A 16073-nucleotide genomic window follows, 5' to 3' on the forward strand; every position below is an offset into this window, starting at 1 on the left:
ATCACAATCAACTTTAGAATATTTCCATCACTCCAAAGAAGCCACATTACCTGTCATTACCATTTCCTCCAAACCCTCATGCCTCAGCAGAGGCAACCACAAATCTGTCTCTTAGATTTGCCTATTCTAAGTGTTTTATAAACAGAAATCATACAATCAGACTTTTCACTTAGCATAAGGTTTTCAAGGTTCATCCATGTTGTAACATGTATCGGTATTTCATCCTTTTTTACTGCCAGATAATATTTCCTTGTGGATATACCACATTTTATTTATCCATTCATCAGTGGATGTGTATCTGAACTGTTTCCAATTTTTAGCTAGTATGAATAATGCTACTATGAAATCTTGTGCGCATTTTTATATGGACATATATTTCAATTCCTCTTGGGTATAGGAGAGAAATTGCTGCATCGTACGGTAACTGTGAGGAACTGCAATGAGTGAGAGTTTTAATTTCTTCACATCCTTGACAATATTTGTTATTATCTGTGTTTTTTTTTTTTCTGGGTTTTTTTTTTTTTTTTTAGAGTCATACTAGTGAGTGTGAAGTGATATCTCATTGTGGTTTTGATTTGCATTTTCCTAACGCTCGATGATATTGAGCATCTTTTCATGTGCTTATTGGCCATTTGTATGTCTTCTTTGGAGAAAGATCTACTGAGATTCTTTCTTTGCCCATTTTTTAATTGGGTTGTCATTTTACTATTGAATTGTAAGTCTTCTTTATGTATTCTGGATACTAGACCTGTAGCAGAAATATTATTTGCAAATAAATTTCTCCAATTATGTGAATTGTCTTTCCACCTTCTTGATGGTATCCTTTGAAGCTCAAAAGTTTTTAATTTTGATGAAATTCAACTTATCTATGTTTTCTTCTGTTGCCTCTGCTTTTGGTGTCCTGTCTAAGAAGGCTTTGCCTTCCCTAGATCACGAACATTTACTTTGTTCGCTTTCTTCTTAGAATTTTACAATTTCAACTTTTACGTTTAGTTATTTGATCCATTTTGTGTTAATTTTTTGTATGGTGTGAGGAAGGGATACAGCTTCATTATTTTGTATCTGGACATTCAGTTGTCCCAGCATCGTTTATCGAAAAGACACTAAATTGTCTTAGCACCCTTGTCAAAACTCAGTTGACCGTAAATATGAGGGCTTATCTCAGAACTGTCAATTGTATTTCATTGATTTATGTTTTCCATTATGCCAATACCACACTGTCTTTACTACCCTAGCTTTGTAGAAAATTTTGAAATCATCAGCTGTGAGTTCTCCAACTTTGTTCTTCTTTTACAAGATTATTTTAGCTATTCTGGGTCTTTTGCATTTCCACATGAATTTTAGGATCAGCTTGTTCATTTATACAAAAACAAAACAAAAAAGTAGACAGCTGGGGTTTGATAGAGATTGTGTTGAATCTGTAGATCAGTTTGGAGAATAATGCCGTCTTAACAATATTAAGTCTTCCAATCCATTAGCATGGTATGTCTTCCCATTTATTTAGGTCTTTTTTAAATTTCTCTTAACAATGTTTTTGTAGTATTCATTTTAAAAGTCTTACACTTTTTGGTAAGTTTCTTCCTAAGTATTTTATTCTTTTTTATGCTACTATAAATGGAATTTTTTTCTTGTTTATTAATTTCATTGTTGGATCATTCATTGCTAATGTATAGAAATACAACTTATTTTTCTATAAAGATTTTGTACCCTGCAAACTTGCTGATCTATTAGCACTAATAGTTGTGGGCAAATTCCTTAGGATTTTCAATATACAAGATCATGTTATCTACAAGTAGAGACAAGTTTAAGTTTATTCCTATCCAATGTGAGATCTTTTTTTTTTTTTTTTTGCTTAAATGCCCTAGCTACAACTTCCAGTACAATATTAAATAGAAGTGGCAACAGCAGACACATTTGTCTCGTTCCTGATCTTAAGGGCAATGCATTAAATCTTTCACCATTAGGTATGATGTTAGCTGTAGATTTTCAGAGATGCCTAATCATTTGTGCCTGTGTATTCATACTAACTTTCAATTATAATTTAGAAAACTCTATACACATTCCACCTCTGAAAAGAATACAGTCATCTCCTTATCTTCAGTACTCTAAGTTTCCTTTAGCATTTCATCATCCCAGATCCCATCTTTTCCCCAAACTTCCCACCCTTGTAGATTGACCAAGGCCTGAAAGCATCCTCTTCCTTCTCATTCTCATCTTGGCTTTTCTTTCCAGGGATCAGCCTAGCATTGTAATGGAGCATACCATCTTACATGACCTGCCTCAGTCTGAAAACAAATGTTTGGTTGCAAATGAGTGGTTAATCTTTAGAATGACTTGGTTTCAGAACTGCTCGTGATTTTTTAGCATATCCTTACAGTAGCTCTTAACCGCTATACTACCAGGGAAGAGCCCAGAGTAGGACAAAGATCTGCAGCACAAGTTTTTCAAAATGCTTGGGGGCAAATGCTAGTCTGTGCCATTTTGGTTAGGACAGTGGTGCGTACTCATTCCATCCTCCTCAGGGGCCTTGCTTCAGGAATTAAACCATCTCTTACCTTTATCTCCAATTTTTCTTAATCTCTTGAGTATCTTCCTCAGCTCTGAAATATGCTAAACTTTCCTTATCACAAAAGAAGCATTTCTCCTCTTTATTAGTATCTAAAGCCACTCCCTTTTCTCTCATTCTTCACTCCACACTTCTTTAATCAGTAGTCACTACTTGCTGCCCCACTGCCCATACTCACTCACCTTTTTCCTCAAATCCTTGCAATCTAAAGCTGCAGGGATAACAGATGGATAAAACTACTTGCTCAAGTTCTCCTGTGAGAGTACCCTCATCCAATGGTCTTCCTCAGTTTCAGCATTTCAACCTCAGCCACCTTGAACCTTCTTCTTCTTCCCATCTCACCACGTGTTGTGTTCTTAGTGAACCCTCATTCTTCCTCTTCATCCTACATGTAGGTATTGGCCAAAGCTCTGTATATTTTCTTTCTCTTTTCTCCCAAACATTTCTCTAAAGGTAGCATTATCCATATCAACAGTTTCATCTAACAATTCTATTTAGAAGATTTAACAAAAATCGTAGCATTCGTTGAGTACTCACTCTGTGCCAGGTACTTTGCGTAAAGTATCTCCTTTAATTTTCAAAACAACCTTAGGAGGTAAATGTCTTTATTAGCCCTATTTTAAACTTGATGTATTTGAGGCCTAGAGAAATTAAGTGGTTTTCTCAAGGTCACACAGTCAGAAAATGAAAATTCCAAGGTTAGAACCCAGGTAGTCTGACTTCTTTACAACTCCTCTCCACCATTATGCTTTACCTTTGGTCAAGGCTGGGCTCAAATGCCACCTCCGTCAAGAAGCCACTCTTCATTACCCAGTGTAATGTGGTCCTTCCATTTGTGCCACCCTTATGAGATTAAAAATTTGTTTTATGTTATGGCCATTTATACCCTACAGACATAAAACATGTCCACACACCATTATACAATTGATTCTGGGAGGAACTGCTATACTGATTTCGAATCCCCTCTAATGTTAGTCTAAGACAGTACAAAATAGGCAACCAGTAAACAATCTGTTGAATTGAATGGAAGAGAAACTGTCTATAAAGATAAGTCTACTCAGCGCGATACAACGTCCTGTTTATTTTATGTAACAAGAAGGCAAGAAGGAAAAGAAAAAAAAAAAAAAACCCAGATGTCACAGTGTCCCAAATGCATTCTGGGCAATGTGGCTTATAATCTGTTTATTTACAAGGCTATGAAAGAAAAGGTAGACTAGTCCAAAGTGTATTGCAGATTGCAGTGCTGTGTCTGCCTTGGCCAACAAACTTATTAAGCAAGATTCTATGCTTCGTTTACTTTGATCAGAACATAATTTCATATTTCAGAACAACTAACCAATCCCAGATTGAGAAATCTGTCCCAACAGGGGTGGCTGACTTCAAATTTAAATAAAGGAATATAGTACATAAGTAACTTTCCATCTATTAAGAAAGATCTGTACATTTCCAGATATATTCGTTCTCCACAAAGGCATCTTGTTTTCTTTCTCCCATGTAAAACAAAATAAAGTAACATAAAAAATAAAGCTATCTGAAAAAGAGTAAAGTAAAAATTGATTTGGGCCTATGGGCATTGTTGGAAGTTTCTCCTTTTCATTATAACTTTCTTCTAGAACAAGTCATTGGGGCAAAATGTAGTTACACAGGCCCAGCCTGTGCAACTGAGGGTTTGGTTTGCATCTATGCAGACAATCCATTGTGTACAGCACAGGCTTGCCTCAGAGCCGATTCAAGCAGACACTGCCTGTGGAATTCAGGGAGAATGTTGTGCTTCATTTGGCCCCATGTGGAGCTCAGAAATTGACACAGGGCCAGGAACAGGAAGAAGGGGAAGCCTTGTGCTGAGCCTCATGCATTGACCTTGAATGTCCTGGAAATTTATCTCTGTAAATGCACCCACATAACAGCCATTCTTGAAGTCAGCTAAAAGGGTTAGTTTGTGAACAGGGCTGATTTTGGGCTAAACCAAGGTTCTGCAGTCACCCAGATCGGGTCCCCTGTATCCACCCTTCTTTCTCTGCAACGCTCTTAAATGCAGTGTGTCCCAGAATTCTGTCTTATGCTCACTGCTCTTCTCGCTTTAGGATTTGTCCTTTATTACATTCACCTCCAAGTATGGCTCGAACTGTGCCTCACAGATGTTGACCCTCAGATTTTCTAATTCAGCCAGGGTCTCTGCCTTTTCGTGTATCTCTAACTTCCTGGTGAGCAATCCCACTTCTGTGTGCAGCCACCACCTCTAACTTAATATGTCCCATACAGATTGATCATCGTCTTTTCCCAAGAAGTTGGTCTCCTTCTAATTCCAATTTTTTTATTTGTTTGTTTTTAGCAACAATATGATAATGCTCCTTGCAGATATTTTTCATTTTCCTCTTCCTTGGCCTCATACCTATCAAGTCACAAAGTTTCATCAAATCTTTCATGAATATTTCTGTCCCTTTTGCCAGAGTCTGGGAAAATCCAGTGAGGAAGCCTATTATATATATCCATGATGTGAAAGGAACCAAGAGGTGGATTTAACTGGGTCAGGAGGTCACCTAGAATACTGGAGACAGTTGTAGTCCAAAGGTGAGGTACAGAACAGAGCCAAAAAAAGAGGGGAGCGAAGTCTTGGTACTGGATTAGCAATATCAATTGTCCATCAGACCACACCTGGTGTAAGAACATAGGAGGGAGATCAAGAAGTCAGGAGCCTACCAGGGTCTGTCTTTTGTTGGAAAGGAGCAGTGTGATTAGGGAGCTGAGGTAACCTAGCATCATTTTTAAAAGTACCATCATTGCTTGGAGTCAGACAGAAGTTCAAATCCTGACTCTGCTACTTACTGGCTATGTGTTACTGGGCAGGTTATTCAACTTCTCTAAGCTTCAGCTTTTTTAATCTGCAAAATACACGTGAAACTAAGGGAACCCACCCCATGAGGCTGTTGGGAGGATGACTTGGTTTGATGGATATAAATCTCTTCATAACAGTAACTTTCACAACATTATATCTCAACCAATGGTAGCTATGAGGGTTGCTATTAAAGACAGAAGGCCATGCTAATTGAAATGCCATGCCCACATGCTTTGCTTTCTATTCCTTCTGTTGCCTTGCTCAGCCAGGCCCTTAATTCATGGGCTCCACCTAAACAGCTTTTTAGCCTCTAGCTCTCCTCTGAACCACCTGCTCAGATTAAACTTCATAGAACATCTCTTCCATACTGTCAACTTACTCACTGAAAAACTTTCATAGTAACTCATTGCCTTCTGGATAGAATCTGAATGACAAGGTCTGCATGCAAAGTCCAACTGAATGTGGCCTCAACGTAATGTCCATACATTAGCTATGGGTAAATGCTCTAGAAGGACCTACTGTCCTTCTCCCAAACTCTAGCTCACTTTGGTCTCTTGGCCTTGGTTTGAGGCTACACCCCACCCCCCCACCCCCCTGTCCCGAATCCTTCTTATTCTTTTAAGTCTCAAATCTTCTCTGAGGAACTACACCAGCAAACCTCCTGCTTGAAGGTGCTCAGATTCCTTGCTCCATGGGCTGTGTAGCCTGACAGACCATCTCTTTCTGGTCTCCTGCCAGTCTCCTGGTTCTGCTGCCTTTTCTGCTGCAATTTCTCTGATGCTCCTTCTCACTATCTTGCCGTCTTCAGGGTTAAACTCTATCTCCCTACTTTAAAAGGGTCTCAGCACAAGGATCCCAGGTCCAAAGGATGTGTTCTACTCATGGTTCTTCTTCCTTGGCAGTGGTGAGATCCTCCCCTTTCTGGCTTTGGGGTAGCTCATTTTAAGCCTAGCAGAATGGCAAAACTGACCGATCCCTTCCTTAGGGTTCCATAGACCTTATTTGCATGGTCCCACATTCACACTAGTACCATGAACTTTATTTGTATTATTAGCAAGCTATCCAATCCCCTTACCCTTTGCCACAGAGTTGATTTCGACTCACAGCTACCCTATACGACAGAGTAGAACTGCCCCATAGAGTTGCCAAGGAGCGCCTGGTGGATTTGAACTGCCGACCTTTTGGTGAGCAGCTGTAGCACTTAACTACTATGTCACCAGGGTTTCCCTTTGGTGGGCCACAATTACCTTATTTTCACAGTCACACTTAATCACTTGGATAGGAATTGCAAGACTGTGGTGAGAAAGGCCATGTAAAAGTGATCCATCATACTGGACATCCCATGGTTTAACAAAAGTAACTTGAAAACAGCAAATTACTCAAAGAACTGAAAAGAACAAAAGCACAATATTTATGTTCTTGTATTCCTTAGACACATATTAGAATTTGAAACATATTTATGCCAGTTATCTACAGCTGTGTAAAGAAATCCCTAAATTTATTTTAATGTTTTTTTTTATACGTATACTCCATATATAGTCAATAAAACCAACCCGCTGCCATCGAGTCGATTCCGACTCATATGATATATAGTCAATAGTTGTTAGAATTTCTCCAAATTTGTTTCGTCTCTATATTTAACTCTTCATGAGCTACTTGAAACAAAATTGCAGCTGTCATAACACTTCATCCCTTAATGCTTCAGCATGTGTCTCCAAAGACTACAACATTCTCCTCCATTAACAGTAATTCTACTATCACGCCTAATAAAATTAACAAAAATTCCTTAACTCTAGATCATACACAGTTCACATTTGAATTTTCACAGTTGTCTAAAATACGTCTTTTTTGCCTGCGTGTAAAAACAAAGAAAGCCAAGATCTAATCAAGGTTTCTATTTGGTTGTTGTGTCTCTTAAGACCCACCCCTGCCCCCCACTACCAATCTTCTTTTCTTATGAGGGTTGGTTTTTTTAAAATATTAGGCCAATTGTAATAGAGAAAATCTCACCTTCTGAATTATCTGATTGTTTCTTCAGGAAGTCATTTAACACGCTCCTCTATCCCAGATAAAAAAAGATAAAACCCCAAAAATCCAAACCCGCTGTCATACAGTTCTGACTCATAGTGACCCTATAGGGTTTCCAGGGCTGTAAATCTTTCTGGAAGCAGGCTGCCACATCTTTTTCCATGGTGCATCTGGTGTGTTCAAACTGCCGACCCTTTGGTTAGCAGCTGAGTGCTTTAACCACCATGCTACCCGGGCCTCTTTATATTTATTGTAAACTGGAAGTTAGATATAAGAGCTTACATAAATTCAGGTTAAACATTTTTGACAAAAATGTTTCATAGATGATACTGTGTATTAAATATTACATCATGGAAAGAATACAGAGTGGCTGGTTCCTACCAACGTTTGTGATATAATTTGATCACCTGGCTATGGGAGGGACCCCAGCTTTGTGATTAGGGCATGTTATTGCTCCTCGTTAACTTTTCACCTAATAGTTTTAGCATCTGTTGAGAATTTTACCTGAATCAATTATTACATTAGGGGTTGTAAAATAGAATTCACATTTCTGATTATCATCTTCAATTATCCATTTCTAATTTTCTCCAAGCAGCTTTTACAATTCTAAATATGCTCAAGGAAAAATAAATTAATGTCACTAGTACAAAACATTAAGTGTCATAGTATGTTTATAATGGGAGCGTGCTAACCTTTGATTCTGTTTTGTGTTTTCAGCAAAATGGAAAGCCACATTTCTATAAGCCAATTGTTGAATCCTTTGAGGAAGCACCTCTTCACGTTATGGTTTTCACTTACATGGGATATGCACTTGGAACCCTGTTTGGCTATTTCAGAGACTTTTTGAGAAACTGGGGAATAGAAAAATGCAAAGCAGCTGCAGAGCGAAAGGAACAAAAAGTACGTATGTGCACCGCCCTGGATCTTTGTCAATGTCAATTCTTCTGTAAAGTGTTCTCAGAAGTGGAGATGTGTGTACAGCTCCTAGAAGGAGTGAGGTGCTCAGGAACTACTCAGGGTACATCTCTTTTATCTCCTCTCCTTAAGCCCCCGTTCCCTGTCCATTCGTGAACTTGTTTGTTTCTTGTTTTTCCCAAACGTTTATTGGGCAACTATTTGCTCTATACTGAAATAAAGGTTCTGCCATATATTAACCTATCTAACTTTTATAATACCCCATGAGATAGATATTGAAATACCATTTGAAAGATGAAGAAATTGAAATATAAGAACAAGGGCATGGAGGGGTGCCGGGGGGTGGGGGGACCATACCCTGATTTCCTGGTTCTTAAGCTGAGTATTATTTACAGTCAATCCCAGAATCAATAAGTGTGTCTGAGTGAAATGTGAGATTTTTAGTTCATCTAGCTCATGGTTTCCCAACTACAACACTGACATTTTGGACCAGATAACTCTTCGATGTGGAGGGCTACTCTGTGCATTGTACCATATTTGACAACTTCCCTGGCCTTACCCACTAGATGCCAATAGCAGCCCCCACACACTTGTGACAACCAGAAAGGTCCATTGTCAAGTTGTGGTCCCTGACTTATGGCAAGCCCACGCACAACAGAACTAAACACTGCCGGGTCCTGTGCTATCTCCATGATCAGTTGCAGATCGGATACAGATTAAACCATTGCGATCTGTGAGTTTTCATCAGCCGATTTTCAGAAGTAGAACGCCGGGCATTGTTTCCTAGTCTGTCTTAGTCTGGAATCTCCACTGAAGCTCACTCGGCACTGTACCAACATGCAAGCCTCCACTCTCAGATGGGTAGTGACTATGCTTGAGGTGCATTGGCTGGGAATGCCTGTAGACACTGCCAAGTATCTCATAAGGCACGGAATCATCCCCAGAGTAGAATCATTGATCTAGATACTTTCAATACTTATAAAACTCTGCATCATCCTCTTTTCACACAGAGCTAACATGACAGACAACATGGAAAACATTCAGAGATCTGCAAAGGCCCTGCATTTTGTTAATATGTTCTCTAAATAGGTTCAAAGGATTTATGATGCCATGCATTTCTTTTTTCTAAAAATTGCTTTGGAATAGTATCAGTGTGGGCATGGAGTATTCCATGCAATTGAACCTTGAACACATCAAGGCAAAGAACATAGGTGAGGCATGAACATCAATGTAACAAGAGAACTTAAAATCCTGAAACCTAGTGACCGGTACCTGTGATAAGACAAACACTTATGACAGTGATGCATCCATGGATAAAAGCTATGGAACAATCTTTTGTAATTTCCTTAAGTCAAATGTTTCACCTTTAGAAGCAAATCAGGCCCAGTTTTATTATTATAATCCCCTTACCTTTAGCAAGTATTTGAGCACATGCTCTACACACTAGGTAATAGGTACAAAATACGCATAGAAGAAAAGATAGGTCCTGCCTTCAAATACTTTGAAGTCTAGTTTGCAAAGAGACTCACAAGAAAATAAGGCAATGAAAGGTGATGATGGGGAGGGGGTAATGTGGGAACACTGTGACTTACCTAGGGAATCAGTAGGGCATTATGTTGGGACTTGAATTGTGAACAGGAATTTGCCAAGTGAACACGGGTGCAAAGGGAGGACATTTGCAGAAGAGGGTATTGGTTATGCCAAGGTATTTATTGGTTAAATAAGCAAATCAGATTGTTTTGGGGCATGTATTTATGCCAGGCTCTGCACTACTATCTGAGGATATGAAAGTAAACAAGGCAGGCATGGTCCCTGCCCTCTGGGAGCTAACCAGGAAATAAGTAGTTGCCCTAGAATGTGGAAATAGGTAGAGTAGGAGTAAGTGGAGGTTGTAAGTAGTGGTAAGTAGAGGATGTCACGGGAGCAAAGAAGAGAAACATCTAACCTGAACTTGGGTGTTAAGTGAAGACTTCTGGGAGGAAGACCAAGTTAAACTAAGATCAAAAGGCTGGATGGTAAGTAGCAAAATAATGAGTGAGGCAAGATGTGGATAGAAGTGGTCTTCAGGGAGAAGGAACATGGTATGAGATGGCCCAGAGGTAAGAGAAAGCATTGTGCATTCAAGGAGCTAAGCAATTCCAGTGACTGGAGTGTTGTCAGTGAGAGTGGGAACATGTGGGGAGAAGCACTGTCTGAGAAGCACGCAGGGGCCAGACTATAATGGGTTTTTATAAGCCATGAATGTTTATTACAAAACCAATGAGAAAACACTGAAGGATTTCAGGCAGACGAATGCAGATTAGAAAGAGCGTGCTCACTGCCTTATGAGAAATGGATCACAGGAGGATAGCATGGAGACCAAAAAAACCAGTTAAGAAGCTGATGCAGAAATTCCAGATTTAAAAAAAAAAAAAAAAAACAACTTAGTGAGTGGGGCTGGGACCAGAATGGTGATAATAGGGGTGGTGATGAGAGATAAGGCCAAGAGATCAATAAGAGGTGGAGATAGGGAGATTGGATGGTGGATTCGACAGGGGAAATTACGGAGAGGACAGATCAAAAACCATACCCTGGTTTATGACTTGGTGAATTCATTTTTGGAAAATTAGGTTTGAAGTATTGGCAGCTAGATATTAGAGATCTGGACCTCCAGAGAAAAGCCTCAGACAGATATCGTGGCATCTTAACAAGTCAGCATTAATCAAAGCCGCAGAAGTAAACAAGATCTCCCAGGAAGGGCCCATAGGGAAAAAAGAGAAAGTGAGAAGAGAACTAAGAACTTCAGAGAATGTAATAGGTATTAGAGATAGAATTCCAATTCAAGACTAGAAGCAAAGGGACAATACTACTTTGATAGTTTAGCAAAGAAATGATTCATGCTTCAACTGGAAAAGGCAGATGGAAAAAAGAAAAGAGCTGATTGTAGAGACATGTAGGAGACAAAAACAAGTCTTGGCAGCTGAGTGTATAAAAGATGAGATAAAGAGAAGAAACAAGGGTAATCCCATATTTCTAGTTTGGTCAGACAGGTATATGGCAATACCATACCCATCACAATGGAATGGTCCTAAACTGGCAAAAAGATGGCCACAGACACAGTTTTGAGGATTTAAAAGTTCTTGAATGGTAACAGGTATAGAAACAGTTAAATAGATCAGGAGGCAACCCCACCTGCATTCCCAGATGCTAGTAGAACTGATGATGAGCTGGAAAATTGAGAGGTGAAAGCAATCTCGGCCATTCTCACGAGGAGTTTTATAACTTCCTGTACCCATGGCCTCTCCCCTACACCAACATGACACTTCTAGAGGTTTTTATCACCAATCTCCCTGCTCAACAGCTGTGAAAAACAGGTGCCCCATAAATCAGCACATTCCAGAGTGTTTACCGGGACAAAGGGGCGAATTAAACGTAACTTTCTCAGGTGTGGCATCTGTGGACCTAAATCGGCCAATTTAGGCTTCAGATCTATAATCTATTTTCTAACCTGAGTTTCAGTATTTTTGCTGGATCAACCCAGGGTGTCAGTTTTTCTTTTATTTTATTTATTTAGTCTAGTTTAGTTTTGTTTTTCTAAAGGGCTTCTTAGATTTCAGGCAGGAAAAAACAAACAAAATATACCCACCTTAAGTTGATTACCCAGGAAGCTTACTCTGTGATGGAGGCTTATAGGTGAGAAGGGCGTTGGGAAGTGCTCTCACCTCAACATCTGTGAGGACGTAAATAAGGCAAGGTGGGATCAGGGGAGGTAAATTGTGATGCAATCACAGCGAAGGTCTCAGCTCATCCTATTGGGAGCTCTAGGGGAGGGGTGGTCCTTCAGAATCATTCCAAATTGAGGGAAGGGGTAGGGCCTTTGGACTCTTACATTGGTGCTGGTTGCTACCAGGGAGGGGCTTGATCTTCAGTCAGGCAGCTCCTTTCAGCCTCAGGCAATCCTTGGAGAACTGTCAGATCCCATGCCCCCAGCATCTGGGAGGATGAGTGCTTCAGTATTGAATGGTGGGATGTGGGCAGTGCATCACAGCCTCTACTTGAACATCTATCACTATTGCTACAAGAACTTGTATTTGAACTACCCCACAGGAAGAAGTCATTGCACAAAATAAATCAGTGTCTTACATTTCTTTACAAGCAAAATGGCTTGCATTCTCTTTATTTCTGTGAGTTAGAGAGCATTGGTCAATTGACTCACCTCTGTAGGTATACCATTTATATCACACACTTTTTATTATTTGTTGCTATTTATTGTTTTGTGCCTTTGTAGAGATTGAGAGCCTGTCAGAGCTACAAGTTACAATTGATTGCTATCACTACATATATATACATCCACACAGTCCCTGGGTTGCAAATGTCTGACTTAGGCCAACTTGGCTTTGCCCTTTAATATTATGTAAATTTGCCCTCACTTTGATACAGTTCGGCCAACGCCTACTCACAGCAAAGTCTTCATCACAATAACCTTCACTTATTGCACATGCAACTTTTAAATCAGTGAAAAGGCTTTAAGCCTTTCTTGCACTAAAGTAAGACTAAATAAGAACCACACGCACCTGTTCCGACTTACGTACTTAAAGACACACTTAGGGACAGACCTTGTTCATAATCTGGGGACTGCCTTATTTATTTATTTATTTATAATGGAGTTGGTCACTAGCAACCCTGTCTTCAGGCTGACCCTTTATTCTTTTAATACTACCACCATTCCAGTGCTGACAGTGTCCAAGCTTTAGGTTAATAGGCCTTCTAAGCCGTATCTTGAACTCTCTTGTTTGAAACATGGAACATGCTACTTTTCCCACATTTCTTTTAGCAGAAATGAGCATTATCCTATTCTAAAATCTGGTCAGTGGGAGTGCAGAATAGGTTGTCCCACAAGACAAACCAACTATGGGTAAAATGACCCCAGAGAAGAAATTGCAGACACTTAAGTGGTGGTGGAACAAATCAATTTTTTTTTAAATCATAACTGGGTGCTCCTATTTCTGATTTTACTCTGTCTTTGAACTTTGTTTACTTAATCAAATGTAAGGATTTATTAATCCAATTTCCAATTTTTTCTCTCATCCTGATGACTTTTTGCATACCAAACCATCCATTCAAACTAAAGCCTTGTCACAAAGTCAGTTTTTTCAGCGCTCTCTTGGAGGGAGGTTGTGATTTTTCCATTCTTTTCTTTTTTTTTTTTATTTCTGGCCCAAATATCCTGCAATTGACTCTAAAGCATGAAGTCTCTGATGACCCCCTTTATCTCTACTACTTGAGTATCAACTAAGTGAAAAGAATAGAAAATCACAACCTCCCCCCAAGAGAGCACAAAAAAACTCACAGGCCCAGTGTACTTGGTACCTCGGATAGACAACAGCAACAAAAAGACAATACAGGCAGATAAAAGGTTTAAATGTTTTGCTTAAATTCTAACTCTCCATCTTTGGGTGACCAGTATCATTTCGTTTTTTTCTTTCTTTCTTTTTTAATCAAAGGCAACTGTAGAATTGAACTGCAATTTCTTGCTTCTGGTTAGATTATCAATGATGCAATGCTCCAATTCTGCAAACTCTAGGACATATCAGCAAATACAACCAAATTAATGTCAAGACTCATCAGAGACTCAAAAACTTCAAGCACAGCCATTGCACAGTTCTACATTTCTGAAGTCCATATGTTCCCAGTACTAAGTGGGTTCCACGAGACCCAGCTGACAGGACACTAGCCTGTTATAAACCATGTCCGTTGCAATCTTGTGTTCACATTACATCTGGATAATCTCCAGTGCCCTCAAGTAAATCCCAGACATTCCTGGCCTATCCCCAGAGATTTTTACTCCCACGTGAAATAAAGAGAATTCAGCAAGTTATAGCTATAGAAAATTTTAAGACAAACATCTGAATGTTCGCATGAATTAAAACTTGCCCTTTTGCATACATATTTTACATTCTGATGCAACAGCAAGATTAGCCCGGAAGAATTTCCTCCTGAGTGATTTGATGGATTGGGTTCATTAAGGTGGCTGGGTGTGAGATATAGTTGTATCCAAAGGAAACAAGCAATTCCTGTTTAAGCCTGGGTGAGTCCAAATCCAAAGGTTTATTGGGACACCGGGAGGAACTTAGATTAGCCAACAGTTTGGGGGATGATAACGCTAGACCAGTGCTTCTCAACTTTGGCTGCCCATTGGAATCTCTGGGCTTCACACACAAATATTCTGATTTAATCAGTTTGGGATGCAGAGGGGGTTTATAAAAGTCCTCCAAGTGATTCTCACGTGCAGTCAAGGTTACAAACCAATGTTTTAGATCGGTGCTTCTCAAATTTTTCTGTGCACACAAATTGTCTGGGGATCATGTTAAAATGCAGGTTCTTCTTCAATAGCTTTGAGATGAAGACAAAAATATGCATTTCTAACAAGCTCCCTGGTGGTGCCAAAGCTGCTTGTCCTGACACCACACATTGAGCCTTCTCACCATTAACACCTAGGAGCTGGTTAGAGAGATAAAATCTCAGTCCTAGCCCCAAACTACTGAAGCAGAATCTTTGTTTTGCCACATCTCTCAAGTGATGTGGATGCACATGGAAATCTGAGAAGCGCTGTTGGTCCAGAGGTTCTCAATGTGGAGTTCAGATAGCAGCTGTACCATCGCTTGAAGCCTTGAGGTGCCCAGCCCTCCCATGTGGTCAGCTGTCCTACTGTCAGTGCCACATAAAGTGATCCAAGTTCACCTATGCCTTATTGGGATGGCTCTTGGAAGTTAACTATTACAGATTAACTAGCAACTCGAGGGATGGTAATACTAGATGAGTGCATCTCAACTTTGACAGCACATTGGCCTCACCTGGCCTACTCCAGGCCTTTTCAGTACCAGCTTACTCCCTCCAGTTCTGCCTCCAACAACCCTTTTTATCCCACCCTTCCCTGCAGCTTATAATTCCTTGATTTTAACCTTATTTCATTCTTTCACATTTCCCCATGTTCTCTTTTCCTCCCTCCTGTGTAGTTTAAATTTCTTGGTCTTTCATTACAATCATTCCCTGGATACACCCTGAACTCCCTTGTATCTGTCTCTCCCTTGGTGTAGTCTCCAGACAATACTCCACGCATACTGGCAACCAACTTTCCACCAACAGCACCATGTCCATCTCCACCAACTCAGTGCCTACCTCCAAGTGGCTGAGCACAGCTAGGGAAAAACCCATCACCATGTAGATTGCACTCTCTTTACATTCAGGATCACTAGCCTCAAGGTGTCCCTAGTGCTGCCTGCCAATTATACTACGTTACCCTATTGCTTTTAGTCTACACTTAGCTGGGGGCAGTGATGGTTCAGTGGTAGAATTCTCACCTTCCATACCGGATACTTAGGTTCCGTTCCCAGACAGCATCTCATGCGCATGGATCACAACAGCCCATTCTGCAACTGAGTGTGGGGATGGCACAGAACTGGGCAACATTTCATTCCTTTGTGCATGGGATCACCCTGAGTCAGGGTCTGATTCCACGGCAACTAACAACAACACATTTAGTCACTGACTCTTCTAGGTGACTGTTTCATGCTATCCCCTTCTCCTTCAAACCAAAACCTCTGGGTGGCTTGCACTGGGAAAAAGGAAAAAATCAGAATTTCCATACACTCCCGCCTCTTGTACCTGTGCACACATACATGGCCTTCCTCCCTGTTACTGTGGAGGAAATATCTGTTCTATCAAGACAAAGCTTTCCACCTGTGCACT

The 16073-nt window shown here is 40.1% G+C and overlaps 1 protein-coding gene and 1 long non-coding RNA gene across 2 annotated transcripts in view; one reads left to right on the forward strand and one right to left on the reverse strand.

Annotated features, from left to right (window-relative positions):
• SPTLC3 (serine palmitoyltransferase long chain base subunit 3) overlaps positions 1–16073 on the forward strand; it is a 179854-nt gene that overhangs the window by 34348 nt on the left and 129433 nt on the right. Inside the window, exon 2 of the mRNA XM_049868957.1 lies at positions 8148–8330. Coding sequence (XP_049724914.1) covers positions 8148–8330 — 183 coding nt within the window. The remainder of the gene's footprint in view (positions 1–8147; positions 8331–16073) is intronic.
• Positions 1–16073, reverse strand: part of LOC126067249 (uncharacterized) — a 71372-nt gene that overhangs the window by 17031 nt on the left and 38268 nt on the right. The window lies entirely within an intron of this gene.

Source organism: Elephas maximus, chromosome 25 (assembly GCF_024166365.1).
Source record: "Elephas maximus indicus isolate mEleMax1 chromosome 25, mEleMax1 primary haplotype, whole genome shotgun sequence".
In the NCBI taxonomy this organism is placed as follows: domain Eukaryota; kingdom Metazoa; phylum Chordata; class Mammalia; order Proboscidea; family Elephantidae; genus Elephas; species Elephas maximus.